This window comes from Salvia hispanica, chromosome 2 (genome assembly GCF_029641045.1).
Source record: "Salvia hispanica isolate PSC_SH4W2 chromosome 2, Shi_PSC_v1, whole genome shotgun sequence".
Taxonomy (NCBI): domain Eukaryota; kingdom Viridiplantae; phylum Streptophyta; class Magnoliopsida; order Lamiales; family Lamiaceae; genus Salvia; species Salvia hispanica.
This window is the reverse complement of record NC_142693.1, coordinates 56229288-56245583: the sequence shown is the minus strand read 5'-3', so window position 1 is coordinate 56245583 and position 16296 is coordinate 56229288. Positions and strand designations below refer to the sequence as shown.

At 36.4% G+C, this 16296-nt stretch overlaps 1 protein-coding gene across 1 annotated transcript; it reads left to right on the top strand.

Moving 5' to 3' along the window:
- Positions 1 to 9396: 9396 nt before the first annotated feature.
- LOC125211466 (lignin-forming anionic peroxidase-like) lies at positions 9397 to 11635 on the top strand. Its single transcript, XM_048111276.2, has 3 exons — positions 9397 to 9648; positions 10234 to 10585; positions 11068 to 11635. The coding sequence occupies exons 1-3, from the start codon at positions 9439 to 9441 to the stop codon at positions 11457 to 11459; spliced, it is 954 nt and encodes a 317-aa protein (XP_047967233.1). The 5' UTR covers positions 9397 to 9438; the 3' UTR covers positions 11460 to 11635.
- The last annotated feature ends 4661 nt before the right edge of the window (positions 11636 to 16296 follow it).

The following is a 16296-nucleotide window of genomic DNA, read 5'->3' as shown; positions in this document are numbered from 1 at the left end:
GTAAGACCAAGAAGAGTAACGTGGATAATGACTTTAGAACTTGGTGTTTGCTATGTCTTCATTGCAAAGTGGTTAAACCCTTCAATGGGATTGGAGTGTTCTATGGTCGTTTTGTGAAGGATTTTTCCACTCATATGTCTCTTGTTGATGGTGTTGTGATTAATGACATAAAATTGCATCGTTCTCATGTTTGTGGTATTATTTTAAAATTGTTGGAGCATTTGTGTGGGGGTAATTTGGAAACATTTCTCTTGATACTTGATGTTGCTTCTCATAAGTTCCCCATGCATGATGTTGTTCTTACTCTACATGTTGTGCATGAAGGTATATGGATGCATTGCTCATATATTTTTGATCATTTCTTGAAATTGTTGGGACAATTGAGTGAGATCCCTTGTAATAAACTTGGTTTGTTGGTTGAGACACTTTCTTGCAAACTTAATGTGAATTATCATAAACCTCCTCTATATCCTGACCTAGAGTTTGTCTATTTATGGAAGAGAACTTCTTATTTGAGCAAGAATGGTGTGTTAATGATTGAAAATGATTGTTCGTTGCATGAGCGTGGGAATAAGATTTTTGTGCTTAGGCCTCTCTTGATAACTTTCCATTTTGCACCATATGAGGACCCTTTCTTGTATATGCCTTGTCTTGATGAGAATGCCAAATCTTTTGTGAAGATGTTGAAAGACATGGGTATAGATAATGTGGAAATGTTTGAGGCAAAAAGAGTCAAATTGTGTGAAGCTTGTGTCTGGCATAATACTTGTTTTCATTGCATGACAATCAAGCCGTTTAGTGGGGTTGGTATCTTTTATTGTCATTTTGTCAAAGACTATGCATCACATGGTTTTTTTTGGGACTTCAATGTAAAAGATTGCCTAGGTATTTGTTTCAACATAGCTTATGTATTAGTTTTGAGCTTGTTAGAGTGTGTCCACCGTCGTGGTATGGTGATTTCTATTAGAGTCGTTAGTGGTCTTAATCTCTATCATCCTACATGGATATTTGATTTGATCTCGTGCTATTTTATAGGTGTACGGAACCCGGATTTGAGGGCAAATCCTTTCCAAGAAGGGGAGGATGATATGACCACGGGTGCTCGACGTCAAGGGTCCTCCCTTCGGCGTGAACCATGGGTTGATTGGGGCCCAAGGATGAAAGAGAAGAAATTCCAAGGATCCAATAAAGCTAGAGGGCCTCCCGAGGATGCGAGAAATAGAGAAGGCTCGGATTTGAGGACAAATCTTTTCCAAGAAGGGGAGGATGATACGATCATGGAGGCCGTGCGTCAAGGATTTCAGCTACAGCTGGATTCAACCGAAATCCGTCCTATCGAGATGATATCCGAAAGCTATGAAACTGCCACCATTGTCTTCGTCTTGGAAACAGCTTAGCGTGGGTATCTTGCACATCCCAATCGGAGTCCGAATGAGGGAGTTATGGCGGTATTACGGAAGTCGCGCAGAGAAGGCCGGGAGCATCGGGAAAAACGTCCGGCCGGGCATTTTTTACTGTGCAAAACGCCCGGGGACAGGGAAAAGCATTTTGGCATGTGAAAAACGCCCGACCGGGCGATTATGCCGCTTTTTTAGATTTTGTGGGCCAACTTTCTATTTTTGGACCCATAGTATAAATACCTCTTGATGTCATTTCTTTTCTTTAGGTTTTTGCTGAATTATATGCTTGAGAGCTTTGTTTCCTCTTGGAGAGGGTTTCTATCCAATTCCTAGATTTAGGTTGCTTGAATCCATCAATTGCTAGTTCAAGCATGGGATTTCCATCAATTGCTAGTTCAAGCATGGATCAAGTAGAGGTATGCTTTGAGGTTTGTGGTTCCCTTGAAGATCTAGTCATGGATGCATGTTAGTATGTTGTAAGTGTCTTAGCTTGCCTCATCAATGACTATGTATCACAATTTCCACTCTATCCAATGTTACTTCTTGTTTTGATCATCTTAGTTTCCTAAATTCTTGTTGGGTTGCCATTATTGATACAATAGAAAATCTACTTCTCAAAAATATTAGATCAATCACCTACAAATTGGGTAAATCCTTGGGAAATGGATCACAAAATACATGGATCCATATCAGTCGTGATGTCCCAACTCATCGCACGCCTTACAACGTCTAAGAGGCCTACTAGCCTCCTTTACAGCCTTTTCTCTCTTTAAAATCAGTTGGCTCGCGGAGCTGCTAGCATGACCCTTGGTCTTTATTTTCATTATATGATATCAACCATGCATTACATATAAGAAAGAATGCATTATACACTGTTATTCGTACATTATATAAATCCAAAATTACAACACAGCAGAGGCGAGAAAAAAAAATAAACACTAAACCCTAATACATGAGACTTGTCGCCTAAGCAAAATACTAAACCACATCCACCAATTACTGCTAAAGCCTACTGGACTAACTTCTTCCATTGTTGAACAACACGAATTCGATAATATGGCACGATACGGGGCTGCTCCAATCCAGAAAAGACTACTATTCGTACATCATAACACAACAGCCGAGAAAACAAAATAAACACTAAACCCTAAACCACATCCACCAATTAACAGATACAGAAAATCAAAAAGGGTTGCGTTAATATGTGTGATATGGAAATTAATGAAACGTTGATACAATAATCAAATACTTTTCGACAAATTTACCTTCTTCCATAGTTGAATCATAAGCTTCGTCCATTGTTGAAGAACCACCTTCTTCCATTGTAGTAAAGATAATCTTCCCGGAACTCTCCAAAAAATAATTCTACAAGTTTCGCACAATCGCACTATTTGTTAAGACCAGAATTTTCGAGAATGAAGAACGATGAAAGATTAATCGCTGCAAGATGAAAGAGAATGGAGAATGGAGAACGATGAAAGAGAAGAGACAATTTTGTACTATGAATGAAAAAAACCGCTGCAAGATATTGTGAGGGAGAGAATCATGGACTTACCATAACGGACGTCAATGCATATCCCCTAAACGCCCTTCTATAATTTTTTAATGAATAAAAATAATTAAATCAGAAACTAATTTCAGCCTTTAGATCTTAATAATGGATGGGAAAGATTAAAAAGGAAAAAGCACAAAAGATGGAAAAAGTATATGAATACATCCCTATATATATATATGCAACACACATTACAGATTACACACAACACAAACAAATACTAACACACCTAAAACATATACTGCACAAACACATGCACTACCAACAATACACATATTGCACACAATACACATAAATTGTGTTTGAATTATTGTACTCTAAATTACAAATCGGATTAATGGATTGTAAATCCGCAAACTATTCAGTGAACTCAGGGTTTTTCCTAATAATAAAAGTGATATTAAAGCACTGTATGTACTTTAGTGTACTTTGAAATTTGTCCTAGAGATATGCCAAATTCAATATCAAATCATGTTGCATTGATTTTTTCTTCTTCTTAAAAATAGACAATGATGATGATGTCCCAAGTTTAAAATAATAGTAGTTATTTTAGTTTAAATTTTAAACATTAAAACGATATTTTTTGAAATTGAACTTTACATGTTATCTAATTTCGATGCCAAGTGAATTTTTGTTGCAATTTGGAGTGGGCAGAACTTCCATTATACACAAAAATTTATTTATACATCAAACTTATAAATTATGCTAAGACTCAAAATTCACTTCGTTAATGGATATACAACCAATTAATCCTTACAAATTGACTAAAGGGTCGTGTCTTATTTTACTATTTATAATCCTATTACATACAAAATTGAGTAGTGCTAATCATTACTTTTACTATTATCACAAACTTATTTCTTAAATGATTAAACGTGTTTCACACATTCCTAAAATTGTGTTTAAATTTGATTATTCACATTTCACGTTGGAGTTCCTACAATAATTTTTTCAAATATCAGAATATTTTACTCTCTCTTATTTATTAACATCTGGAATTTATAGAAACTAAATTGTCAATATAAATCATATACTACTCATTACTCAATAAACTATAGGTACTAGAAATTAACAATTCCAATAGGAGTTGGGCAAGTTATGCTATGTGCTTTTTTTAACAAGTAATCCCTCTGTTCCATAGTAATGGAGGCAAAACTTTTCGGCACGGAGATTAAGAAAAATTGTGTTAGGTGAGTTAAGTAAAGAGAGAATAAAGTGGAAAATGAAAAAGGTAGATAGATGAAGAGAGAAAAAAGTAAGAGAGAGTAAAGTAGGTGTGGAAAAATGTGTTGATTTTTACTAAAAAAAAGAAATGACTCTATTTTTATGGAACGGATGGAAATGGAAAAACGCCCCTAATACTATGGAACGGAGGGAGTACTACAATAGGCAATTACAACTTGACTATTCATATTTGATCTATATAGGCACATGATATTTATTTATGGGATGTTTCAGTTTTAGGCTGCTATATTAGACATTTTGATAGTCATCACCTACCTTTTAAATGTAATCGAAGACTATAATATCCAAATAAAGGTGAATAATATAATCCGTCATTTTCTTAAAATTGATACTACTTGCTAGTGTCTTCATTCCAATAATGCATAAATTCGATTAATATTCAAAGAAAAGTCAATAATTTAATCGGTCCTTTTCTAATAGTATACCCTACTACTTACTTGATAAGATGTCTTGAGTTAAATAATGCAAAAAATCAAGTTATACTAATTAACTACCTAATGTAACACTCAGAACTAGTCAGACAGAATTATCTTATGATACGATTGGTTGTTTTTCTAAAGGATATGCTTTTCTTTTACTAAAAGAAGATATGCATAGACTGAAGTTATCAATCAACGACTTCTCTACCATAAGAAAAAAATAAACAAATTTCACAACACATATTGATTGACGACTTGTCCTCAACAAGAAAAAACTAAATAATTTCACATCATATCATACCTCGCGTTAGTTATGGTAATTAGATATCAATAGAAAAGATGTTTTTTATCTTCGAGATGGAGAATATTTTCAACTAAAATAAAATAGTAAAAGTCAAAGAAAATGAGTACACGTACTAGCTTCTTACCTTTTTACTGTATATTGTAAGTTTTTAATCCTCCCATTACATATCCTTTATCCATTAGATAGTGTGTTACCTAACTTGAATGGTTTGTTCCATTTTAGTAAGGCTGTCCAATCGAATATCGGGTATTAACCAATTTAATCCAAAAATCATTGGATATTTGGTATCCGATATCCGAAATTATAGGTATCGGAATAAGGTTCGAGTACACGTATATTAGGTTACCCGATAGGATAACTAAAAGTTAAATACTGATTAAAATTATTTTAAAATTAGTATTTAGTCTATATTAGTAGAAGAAAGTGGACTTCCTATCCCATTTCTGCCTCTCATGCAATCACAGCTTTCCGCATCCAAAACCTTGTTCCTTGAAAAAGCTGCCATGAAACTGAATTCAATTATGCTCCATTCATTTTCCCTTATTTTAGTATAATAGATATGAAAAGGTTTTTGATTTTTATGTTATTGAAACTGAATTCAATTATGTTCCATTCATTTTCCCTTATTTTAGTATAATAGATATGAAAAGGTTTTTGATTTTTATGTTATTGAAAATTTTGGCAATTTTTTTTTCGATCAAAAGATGCAGTAGACATCTAACTTACTCCTATATCAGAAATGAGAAATTCAAACGCGTCGGTACATCAAAGCCTAATCTTTTGAAATCTTGTCGATTTGAGTTATTTAATTATAATTATAATCTGGTCGGTACATCAAAGCCTAAAATTTAGACATCTATTTGGTTTAGAAGTTTTATACAAGTATTTGAGTTAATTATTATAATTTGAAATGTTGATGATCAGTTTGTTGAGTTTTTAGTACAATCCATTTAAAAAGGGCAAAACATAAAAAGACATGATTTAACATATTTTCAATGTAGGGATTCATATTAGTTATACATTTGATTTCAACATCATTCAACTGTATCTCAATATTACGGTTTACATTTGATCTTAGTATCAATATTTTATTTCACATTTAATGTCAATAGGCATACTATGTTTGATCAGTCAATGATCAATTTTCTGACTGCAGTTTATTCTTTCTTTTTACACTTGAGAGTAAAGAAAAAGGCGATAATCAATTTCTTTATTTCGAACATCAGATTTTTCAACTTGAGTTACTTCAAGGTTAGAGCATCTCCAATGGTCGGCTAGCGACCGGCTAGCCGATTCTTCGCGCTGGCCAATTGGCTAGCCGAACCATTGGAGGCGGCGAGCGGCTAACAGGCGAGCCGATCGGCGTGGGCTGGCCGATTGGTGGGCGCTGGCCGATGCGCTGGCCGCCATTGTGGCGGCCCGATCGGCCAGCGCCGAATATTCTTTTCTAAAAAAAAAAAAAAAACCTATATAAACGCGATTTTAGTTTCATTTTCATTTGCACCACTTGTTTTTTAACGAGTTTTCTCTCTCTCTAACTTTCTGTACAAGAGCATCATCGAGCGATGAGTAACGCGGGTGGTAGCGGTGGTGGTAGTGGTGGTAGTGGTGGGGATGCTGAGGAGTACGAACGGAGGATGAACGAGGCTATGAATGCCTACATGAACCGCGAGATGGAGCGGTACATGCGTAGGGTGGAACAGCAGGCGATACCTCGCCCTCCACGGGTTATCCACCGCCGAGCAGTGATTCATCGGGATCACGCCGCTACACATCAGCGGCTGTACGACGACTACTTTTCAGAGAACCCGCGGTTTCCCGCCAACATGTTCCGGCGGCGTTTTAGAATGCGCAGGGAGTTGTTTATGCGCATCGTTAGCGCATTAGACCGTCAATATCTGTGTTTCCGCTTTAGGCACGATGCGGCTGGCAGACCCGGCCACACCCCTATTCAAAAGTGCACGACGGCAATCAGGCAGTTGGCCTACGGAGGCGCGGCAGACATGTGGGATGAGTACCTCCACATCGGTGAGTCGACAGCCCTGGAATGTCTGAAAAATTTCTGTGGGGGCGTGATAAACGTTTTCGGTGAGCAGTACCTTCGAAGCCCTACTCCCGAAGATTATCAGAATTTGATGCAGATGCACCTGGAAGGGGGCCTACACGACCGGCTACAAGTCAAAGAATCTCACGTTGATCCTCGAGGCCGTAGCTGATTACCGGCTGTGGATCTAGCATGCGTATTTTGGGGTAGCCGGGTCGAACAACGACCTCAACGTCCTGAACTCATCTCTCCTCTTCAACGAGAAATGCCAGGGCGTCGGTCCAGCCGTCTCATTTGTGGCCAACGGCAACCGGCATGATATGGACTACTACTTGGCGAATGGGTTATACCCTCGGTGGCCGGTCTTTGTGAAGACGATCAGGCAAACAAGTGATGAAAGGAAGGCCTACTTTGCGGAACGACAGGAGTCGGCGCGCAAGGACGTGGAGCGCGCATTTGGTGTGCTCCAGTCTTGATGGGCGGCAATTAAGGGTCCAACGCGTTTGTGGGATGTCGGATGCGTTTCCCAGATAATGTACGCCTGCATTATCCTGCACAATATGATCGTCGAAGACGAAGGCGTACAACTGACTAGTTGGGCCAATGATGATGAAGCCGGTCCAAGCCACGGAACGGCCACCCCTAGTGTACGACGTGGGGTACCTCTCGATGAAGCCGGCCGCCTCAAGGAATTTGCCAACATGCGCCAAGTGGATGCTCATATTCAACCCAAAAGGATATAATTGAAGAGTTGTGGGCACGGAGGATTGCACGGCGATAGTTTTTTTCTTTATTATGTACCTTTTTAAATGTAATTTTTTTTTATCTATGTACCTTTTTTAAATGCAATTAATGAATTTTCCCGTATATGTCTCATAAATTTAATTCCGTAATTTATTCGTAATTTTAATTCCGTAAATGTAATATTTTTTGAATTATTTTTATTGCGGCTGGCCTATGGCTGGCCTAAATCTGATGTGGCAGATGGATTTTTAGTGCTGTTGACGTGGCAGGGGGAGAAACTGCTAGCCGATTTCTTGCCGAAGTACCATTGGAGATGCTCTTAATTGTCCTAAAGGAAAGGCGACCGATAATTACTTTCTTCGTGGATGAATGATTATGAAAGACTACGTACGTCCATATTTATAAAGATTACAAGAGATATCATATATTAAAGGAAAAAACTTAAATTAAATTTTAACATTTTATAGGAATAAATTATAAAGATAAACTTAAATAATACTATAATTAAAGTAATGCTTTATAATACTATAATTAAAGTAATGCTTAAAATTAGATGAGGTCTAATGGATGATTGGATATACTACTAACGGGATACGTTATATTGCTAACTTGCTAACTCTGTTAACTCATCAATGCAGTGTATTAAAAGTATCAACACAATGACATTAAAATGTCAACACATTATATTGAAGTTCAACAAAATCATGTATTGACATTTTAATGTCATGATGTTGACATTTTTAATACATTGCATTGATGAGTTAGCAAGTTAGCAATTTAAGAAAGTTAGCAATTGATCACAACTCTACTACTATACATGTATCACTATACATCACAGTATTTGAATATATAATGAAAGTACATGTTATTTCCTCATTTAATGAAAAAATAGTCCTTTGGGCGGACGACACGGGTTTAATGAAAAATTGATAAAATGTGATAAAAATATGAGAGGAAAAAAGAAAAAAAGTTTATAAATAATTTGAGAAATACTTTCAATTTTAGGATAAGAATAATTTTTGTAGATTTCTTCAAATGGAAAAACGAGAATATTTTTAGGTGAAATAGAGAGTAGTATATCATAAATTATTTAGAAAATTGATGTAGTACAATGCTAGCTAGCAAATAATAGATTGATTGATTGATTTGGAATCCAAAGTTTAGATAGTTGGATTTTTCCTATTCTCGAAATCCCTATCAAATGCAGTATACTAAACTACACAATCTTTGGTTGAAGAATATGAAACTTTATAAATGAGATAATCCATAAATAAAAACTTTTATGTAAATTTCAAGTCCGATCTAGTATTGACTCTAATATATAAAACTAAAAGAATAATTCAGAATTATAGTAAAGGCGTGGCAATTTTAACACCACTACAAATACATTAACCTGTTTATCCACTAATAAAGTTATCACTACACATCAATTTCATAATTAATGCTTATCTAATCCTGCAAACTAATCACAATCTAAAAACAGTGGGACGAGTGAGAAAATTCAAACCAAAGAAAAACACATACAGTTAAAGTAGTCGGCAATATTTTGAAAAGTATTACCACACGTAGCAAAAATTTCAAACGCCGATAACGACTCAGCCATGCAAGAATCAATCACGTTTAAGTTATAATAATAAATCTTCAAATTGTTTCCTCTATAAATAGAGCTAACAAATCATCTACCCAATCATCACTCCAAATAGTAGTAAGTTGTTTACTCTATTAACACGATGATTTCATCCAATTATTTTTTGGTTACACTTGTTATAGTCTTGATTGCTAATGTACCATGTGAGGCACAACTATCTTCAACGTTCTACGATAGTACATGCCCTAATGCACTGAGTACAATCCGGAACTCCATCCGGCAGGCCGTGTCGAGGGAGCAGAGGATGGCCGCGTCCCTCGTCCGCCTCCACTTCCACGACTGCTTCGTTCAGGTTAACACTCTCTCACTTTCATGATCATTTGTTAGTAGTACATCGTTACGTGCAATGATGGACACAGAAGCACTAAAAAAAATCGCTAAGGACACTTTCTAATGCAATTAAAGAAGTTAATTTGTGCTTTTAAATATGCCACCAACAATTTAAAAAATGTCCTTATTGTTAGTGTTCCATCTAAAATTAGATGCAAATAGAAATGTCCTAAAAAAGCAAAAGATTAAGTTACTTTGTCCTTATAACTTAGGAGCACTTCTTTTGCGTTTCAATTTTTGTGTCCTTTAAGTTTTTTGTAGTGAAAATAATACTCCCTCCGTCCCCAAAGAATATGCACTTTGGGGACGGCACGGGTTTTAATGTAAAATTAGTAAAGTAAGAGAGATGTAGAGAGAAAAAGTAATTAAAATATTGTTAGTGGAGAATGAGTTCCACCTCATTAAAGAGGAGAGACTTTCCAAAATTGGAAATTGCATATTCTTATGAACGGACTAAAAAAGAAAGAGTGCATATTCTTGTGGGACGGAGGGAGTATTGATATGTGCTCTCGACGTTATATGTATTGTTAACCTGTCATTTTTTTAGGGATGTGATGGATCAATCCTTTTGAATGATACCGCTGGAGAAAGGGCTGCATTGCAGAATGCTAATTCTGTTAGAGGGTTCGAAGTGGTTGAAGCCGCGAAGCAGGCGGTGGAGGCGATATGTCCCGGGGTGGTGTCGTGCGCTGATGTGCTGGCAGTGGCGGCGCGTGATGCAACGGTGGCTGTTGGAGGGCAATCGTGGACCGTAAAGCTAGGGAGGAGGGATTCCACCACCGCCGCCACCAGAGCACAAGCTCAAAGCGACCTTCCCCTGGCCAGCGATTCTCTTCAAACCCTCATTTCCAACTTTGCAAACAAAAACTTAAATGAAAGAGATATGGTTGCTTTGTCAGGTAACATATTATATTTATATTCTTATTACATTTACATTTTATTGTAACCAATACACCTAAATAAGACTCGCATTCGTCAACTTCTCTGTCCATTTTCTTTTACAAAATCAAATATTTTTCTAAAATCTGAGCAAATGAAAAATGGGATATTATCAGACAGACAGAGTAATACTCCCTCCGTCCCGGATAATTCGGGTCACTTTGACCGGGCACGAATTTTAAGAATTGTAATGAAATGTGGGTTGAAAAAGTTAGTGGAATGTGGGTCCTACCTTTATATATTAATTTTATAATAAAATATGAGTAGGAATGAGTTAGTGGAATATGGGATCCACTACCAAATATAGTAAAAGTGAAGTTGGACAAATTATGTGGGACGGACCCAAATGGAAAACTGAGACGAATTATCTGGGACGGAGGGAGTAATTATCATGATAAATATATATACATAGAGGTGTGTTAAAATGCAAACAATTTTGCAGGATCCCACACAATTGGACAAGCTCGATGCGTAACTTTCCGGGCCAGGATCTACGGCAACACCAGCATCGACGCTGGATTCGCGAGCACGCGGCAGCGGCAGTGCCCTCAGACCAGCGGAAACGGCGACGGCAATCTGGCGCCTCTGGATCTGGTGACGCCGAATTCGTTCGACAACAATTATTTTAGGAATTTGGTTCAGCTGAAAGGGCTGCTGGCATCAGATCAAGTTCTCTTCAGCGGCGGATCGAGCGACAGCATTGTGCAGGGATACATCAGCAATCCGAGGAGTTTCCAATCGGATTTCGGCGCCTCCATGATCAAAATGGGAGATATCGAACCCTTAACCGGCGGAAATGGGATAATTAGAAGGACATGTGGTTCTGCTAATTAAGATAAAGATCGATACTACTAGATTTTAAATAAATCAATGTGTCGTTTTCGAAGAATGTGATGTGATCATGTAGTAATTCAGTGCGGTTGCTTCTATCAAGTGTTTATCATGGTTTCAATAATAGATTGTCAAATACTCCCTCCGTCCCCGATTAAGAGTCACACTTTTCCATTTCAGTCCATCCCCAATTAAGAGTCACACTTCCTACTTACTATATTTGGACATCAAAAATACCTTTATTTTTGGCAAAATTTGCACAAAATGCCATTACCTAACTCTATTTATTACACAAAATGTCATTACCTAACAAATTTATTACACACAAAAAGTCAAAAAGGTCCCACATTCCACTAACTCGCTTCATTTATTACATTCAAACACTTCCTTAAAACTCGTGCTCGGTCAAAGTGTGACTCTAAATCGGGGAAGGGGGGAGTACTAAAAAGAAGTAAACCTAAATTTTTCCTCTTTTATATACCGACTCAAATTGATTATTAATATGTTCCTGATTCTATAAATAAATGTCTCATTCTTGTTTATCATAGATTATTAAAAACGTACATGAAAATAGATGGAAAAAAAATTAATGAATTACTCCCTCCGTCCCACTTTAGGAGTTCCGGTTGAGTTCGACACGGGTTTTAAGAAATATAAAGGAAAGTTGGTGAAAAAAGATATTGGAATGTGGGTCCTACTTTTACATATTAGTTTTATAATAAAATGTGAGTGGAAAAAGGTGAGTGGAGTGTGGGGCCTATTACCAATTATAGAATATTTCAACCGAGACTCCTAAAATGGGATACCCTAAAGTAGTAAACTGGGACTCCTAAAGTGAGACGGAGGGAGTATTATTTTATTTTTATATGAATTATTAATTTTATAATAAAAACATATGTTTTATGCCGTACTAAATTATTAAAAGTGAAATAAAATATTTAATGAGTAATAATCTAATAGAAATATGAGATATTTAATGATGGAGGTAGATTGTATTAGATAATCATAGTCAGTCTTCCTTTCAATAAAAGAATATTCTTTCCATTATATCGCAACTCTAGAAAATTAAGCTACCAATATAACTGGAAATTTGTGAAATATGCACTATTATAAAATACTATCTGTGTATTAAAAATAGATTATATTTTTCAATTTTGATATTCCTTAAAAACAGATTAATTTTATTTAAGGAAATTTTTATTCTTTCTAATCAAGTGATTCTCATTCTCCATTAACAATTCGTCAATCACTTTTTTTTTCAATCTCACTTACTTTAATAATTGTGCATTAAAACCCGTATTATTTCAAATGTTATCTATTTTTTTAGGAATGGTGGAATATAAAATACTTCGGATGCAATGTGATCAGTATATGTAACACTAATTATTGATTTTGCAAACATAAATAAAGCAATATATTGTTTAAACCATAGAGCTCAATATTTTTAGATTAAATTTTGATATTCTTAAAATCAATATCTTTAGTATGAAAAAAATATTACACTCCACTAATGTGCAACTTAATTAAAATAACTCATTGGTGCACTTTTTATTAGCACTAAAAATACCTGCAAGTATACAGGGTAGATCTAGTATAGCTAAAGATCAGTACTGGATATCGAACACGGGGAATATAGTTGCAACTGGCTATTATGTACTAAGCGTCAAATACTATCTAGAGAAACAAGAGAAGTTTTGGATTTTTAAAAGTAAAAACAATTAAAAGCAATCAAACAACTAAATGCAATTAAATCACAAAGATAAAATATGAGAGATAAGAGAATTCCATGGATGTGCGTTCACAGTTATGGTTATAGAAATTCCAACTACAATACCCTAGCACAGTTATTACTTTGATAGAACGAGTCACTTAGCTTATGCTCATGCGATGCAAACGTTGATTACAAAATTAGGGTTGTCAATCCTAACACGTAACTCCATAAAGCTCCTAAGACCTTTGAAAAGTCCTTACTCTCAATTAACAGTACCGTTTTAAGGGAAGCTAACTGTAGCGTCTACTAAGTGGATCTAACTCGCTAGAACTCTGTCACAATTATGAAACAAGTTATATTAAATCATACACGATTGTGTCACTCAATCATGAAGCATAAAGATTAACTTAGGGAAGAAACAAAGTAAAAACAAAACGGATATTAAATAGAAAACGGAATTGTATAAACCAATAAAAGTTACTAACACATCCAAAGAATCCTATGAATTTAGTTAGATATAATTCAATAAGCTAAAAACATAGATTGGAGTGAAAACAATTAGAACATAAAACTAAAGCAAATAAAACCCGTAGGTTGAATCCTTGTCGTTCTTGATGTTCTTGCTTCTTTCTCCAACCCCTTGCACAATGAAAAACTCTCAAATTTATGATATGGAAGTAATTGGCAAAAAGATGATGAAATATTAGGGTTGGAGGAGGAGCTATGAAAGCTCCCCTTTTGGGGGCAAAGGAAGGGTTCAATTTTATGAATGAGGTTATGGGGTATATATAGGCTTTAGAAGGATTTAAATTTGGTAATAAGTGTCCTCCAAGTATTAGGAAATATGTAATTTTCGTTCCCCATAGTAGAAGGAAAACATTTGGCTTCACAAGGTAATATCTTCTTTCCTTCTTCAAATTCCCGCATAGACTGCAGCTGGCAGCTTTGCACGACTTTGGCAAAACGGCCATAACTCTCTCCATAGAACTCCGATTGAGTTAATTATTGAACCATCTTGAAACTCTTTTCAAGAAGAAGAGAATGGTGTGTAGAAATCTCCGATCGGACTTCAGGATCGCCGGAAAATTGAGTTTGAAGATAGTTGTCACGCGCCGCGTTTCTGTGGCGGGCCGCCGCACCTTGGCCGGCGGTCGCCGCGCACAGTCCAGTAGCTTCTGACTCCTTGTGGCGGTCGCCACGCACTTCCCGGCGGTTGCCGGACGTGTCTTTGTCTCCGCTAAGTGCCGGCGGTCGTCGGAGAAGCTCCAGATTCCCTACTTCGCGTTTTAACTCCATTTTTTGGCTCAAATGTGCACATTTCTCACAAAACATGTCAAAATACCAAAATAGATAAAATATGCAAATAATGGACATGTAATGCAACTTTGACCTTAAAAACGGACCAAATAATGGTCTTAAAACCGTGCAAAATCCGAGCGTATCACTCATACTAATACTAGCCTTAAAAATTGATGACAAGTTGCAATGGACCGGGTCAGCTCCATACCCATTCAAAATGTGGGTAACTAACAGTTATTCGTGTATATTAGGGCTAGCAAATCGTGTGTGTCGGGTCGTTATTGTGTCGACACGATAACGACCCGAACACGATAACAACAAACACCAACACGACCCGTTAAGAAAACCTCAAACACGAACACGAACACGACCCGCTACCCTCAGACACGAACACGACATGAACCCATTAACGACACGAACCACTTTGGGTCAACACGACACGATAACAACACGTATTGAAAAATGAGATTTAAGAGTCATTTAATAAATATTGAAAAATGAAAATAATAAGAATTAATAATATTAAAATATTATTTGTTAACGGATAACATGAACACGACACGAAATTTTCGTATCCTTAATGGGTCAACCCGATAAGGACACGAACCCAATAAGCTCTGACCCAAACCCATTAATTTTGTGCCGGTTCGTGTCGTGTCAAAAATTGCCAGCCCTAGTGTATATGTTGAAATGGACAACGAGACAAAATGCAAAGGATCGGGCTGGGTGAGATGCGCCCTTGGTAGTTATATTATTTGTATATTCTGCAATTTGCACACCATTTTGTTATCAAAATGTTGATTTTCTAATTTATGTATTATACTCCCTCCGTCCCATTTTAATGTGCTTAATCTCTTACTACGCAGTACTCCCTCCGTCCGCGAATAGGAGTCCCAGTTGAGTTGGGTGCGGGTTTTAAGAAAAGTTTGAGTGTAATAATTTAAGTGTGTGATAGTGGAATGTGGGACCCATTTATATTATTATTTGCAATCAAAGTGGATTAAAATTAATTGCAGCTTCTAAATTAAGGGAAAAGTGGGGTCATTTTTTATACTCCCAAGATAAAATGTCTAACCGGGACTCCTAATGGCGGACGGATGAAAATGGCCAACCGGGACTCCTATTCGCGGACGGAGGGAGTACATGTTTATATACCATGTAGTACTAGTATCGTCTTTCCTTGAAACATAACAACTGAATTATTACATAATTAGCAACTTGCTATGACAAAAACCTTTCAATTATATATATAAAAGATCCTCAACTAAACATGCTACGTATACCGCTCTAACTTTAATGGTGACTTGATATGCGCAGCTGCCCAGCAAGCGAGATACCTCGCTACATTACTCTTTGAAAGAGAGAAGAAGGGGTGAGCTTTAAAAGCTCGTAGTGTAAACGAATTCTAGAATACTTTCTAAAACTTTAATCTATATCGCCACCCTCACAAAATAATAACTTTAGTACTTGGAACGTAGTACAAGTGTACAACATCTATTCATATTATATTTCTAAAGCTGATATCAAATCATACAACAAGCTTAATCAAATAAATCAAATTGTGCTTCCATACTATGTTACCTGTCAACCAAATACATTTTCTGTTGGTGAAATTACTGTGAAACAAAGATACACTAAACGTGTGTAATACAACCTAATGAAGAATATGAGATTACAAGAAAATAAACTGAATTGAAAACACAATAATCGAAACTGTAAGCCGTAAAGATGCAAGCTGAGTCGAGAAGTCCTCTTTCCAAAAGATGATAGGGCCGCTAGTGCTCTCGGATTGGCGCGTCGTCCCTAAAGATAAAACAACTTCATCTTTTT

What these genes read in the sequence shown, in the direction of transcription:
- LOC125211466 (XM_048111276.2), top strand. Translation starts at nt 9,439, where the DNA reads ATGATTTCATCCAATTATTTTTTGGTTACACTTGTTATAGTCTTGATT. An exon ending in TCCACGACTGCTTCGTTCAG is followed by an intron (nt 9,649 to 10,233) that starts GTTAACACTCTC and finishes TCATTTTTTTAG; the next exon opens with GGATGTGATGGATCAATCCT. An exon ending in AGATATGGTTGCTTTGTCAG is followed by an intron (nt 10,586 to 11,067) that starts GTAACATATTAT and finishes ACAATTTTGCAG; the next exon opens with GATCCCACACAATTGGACAA.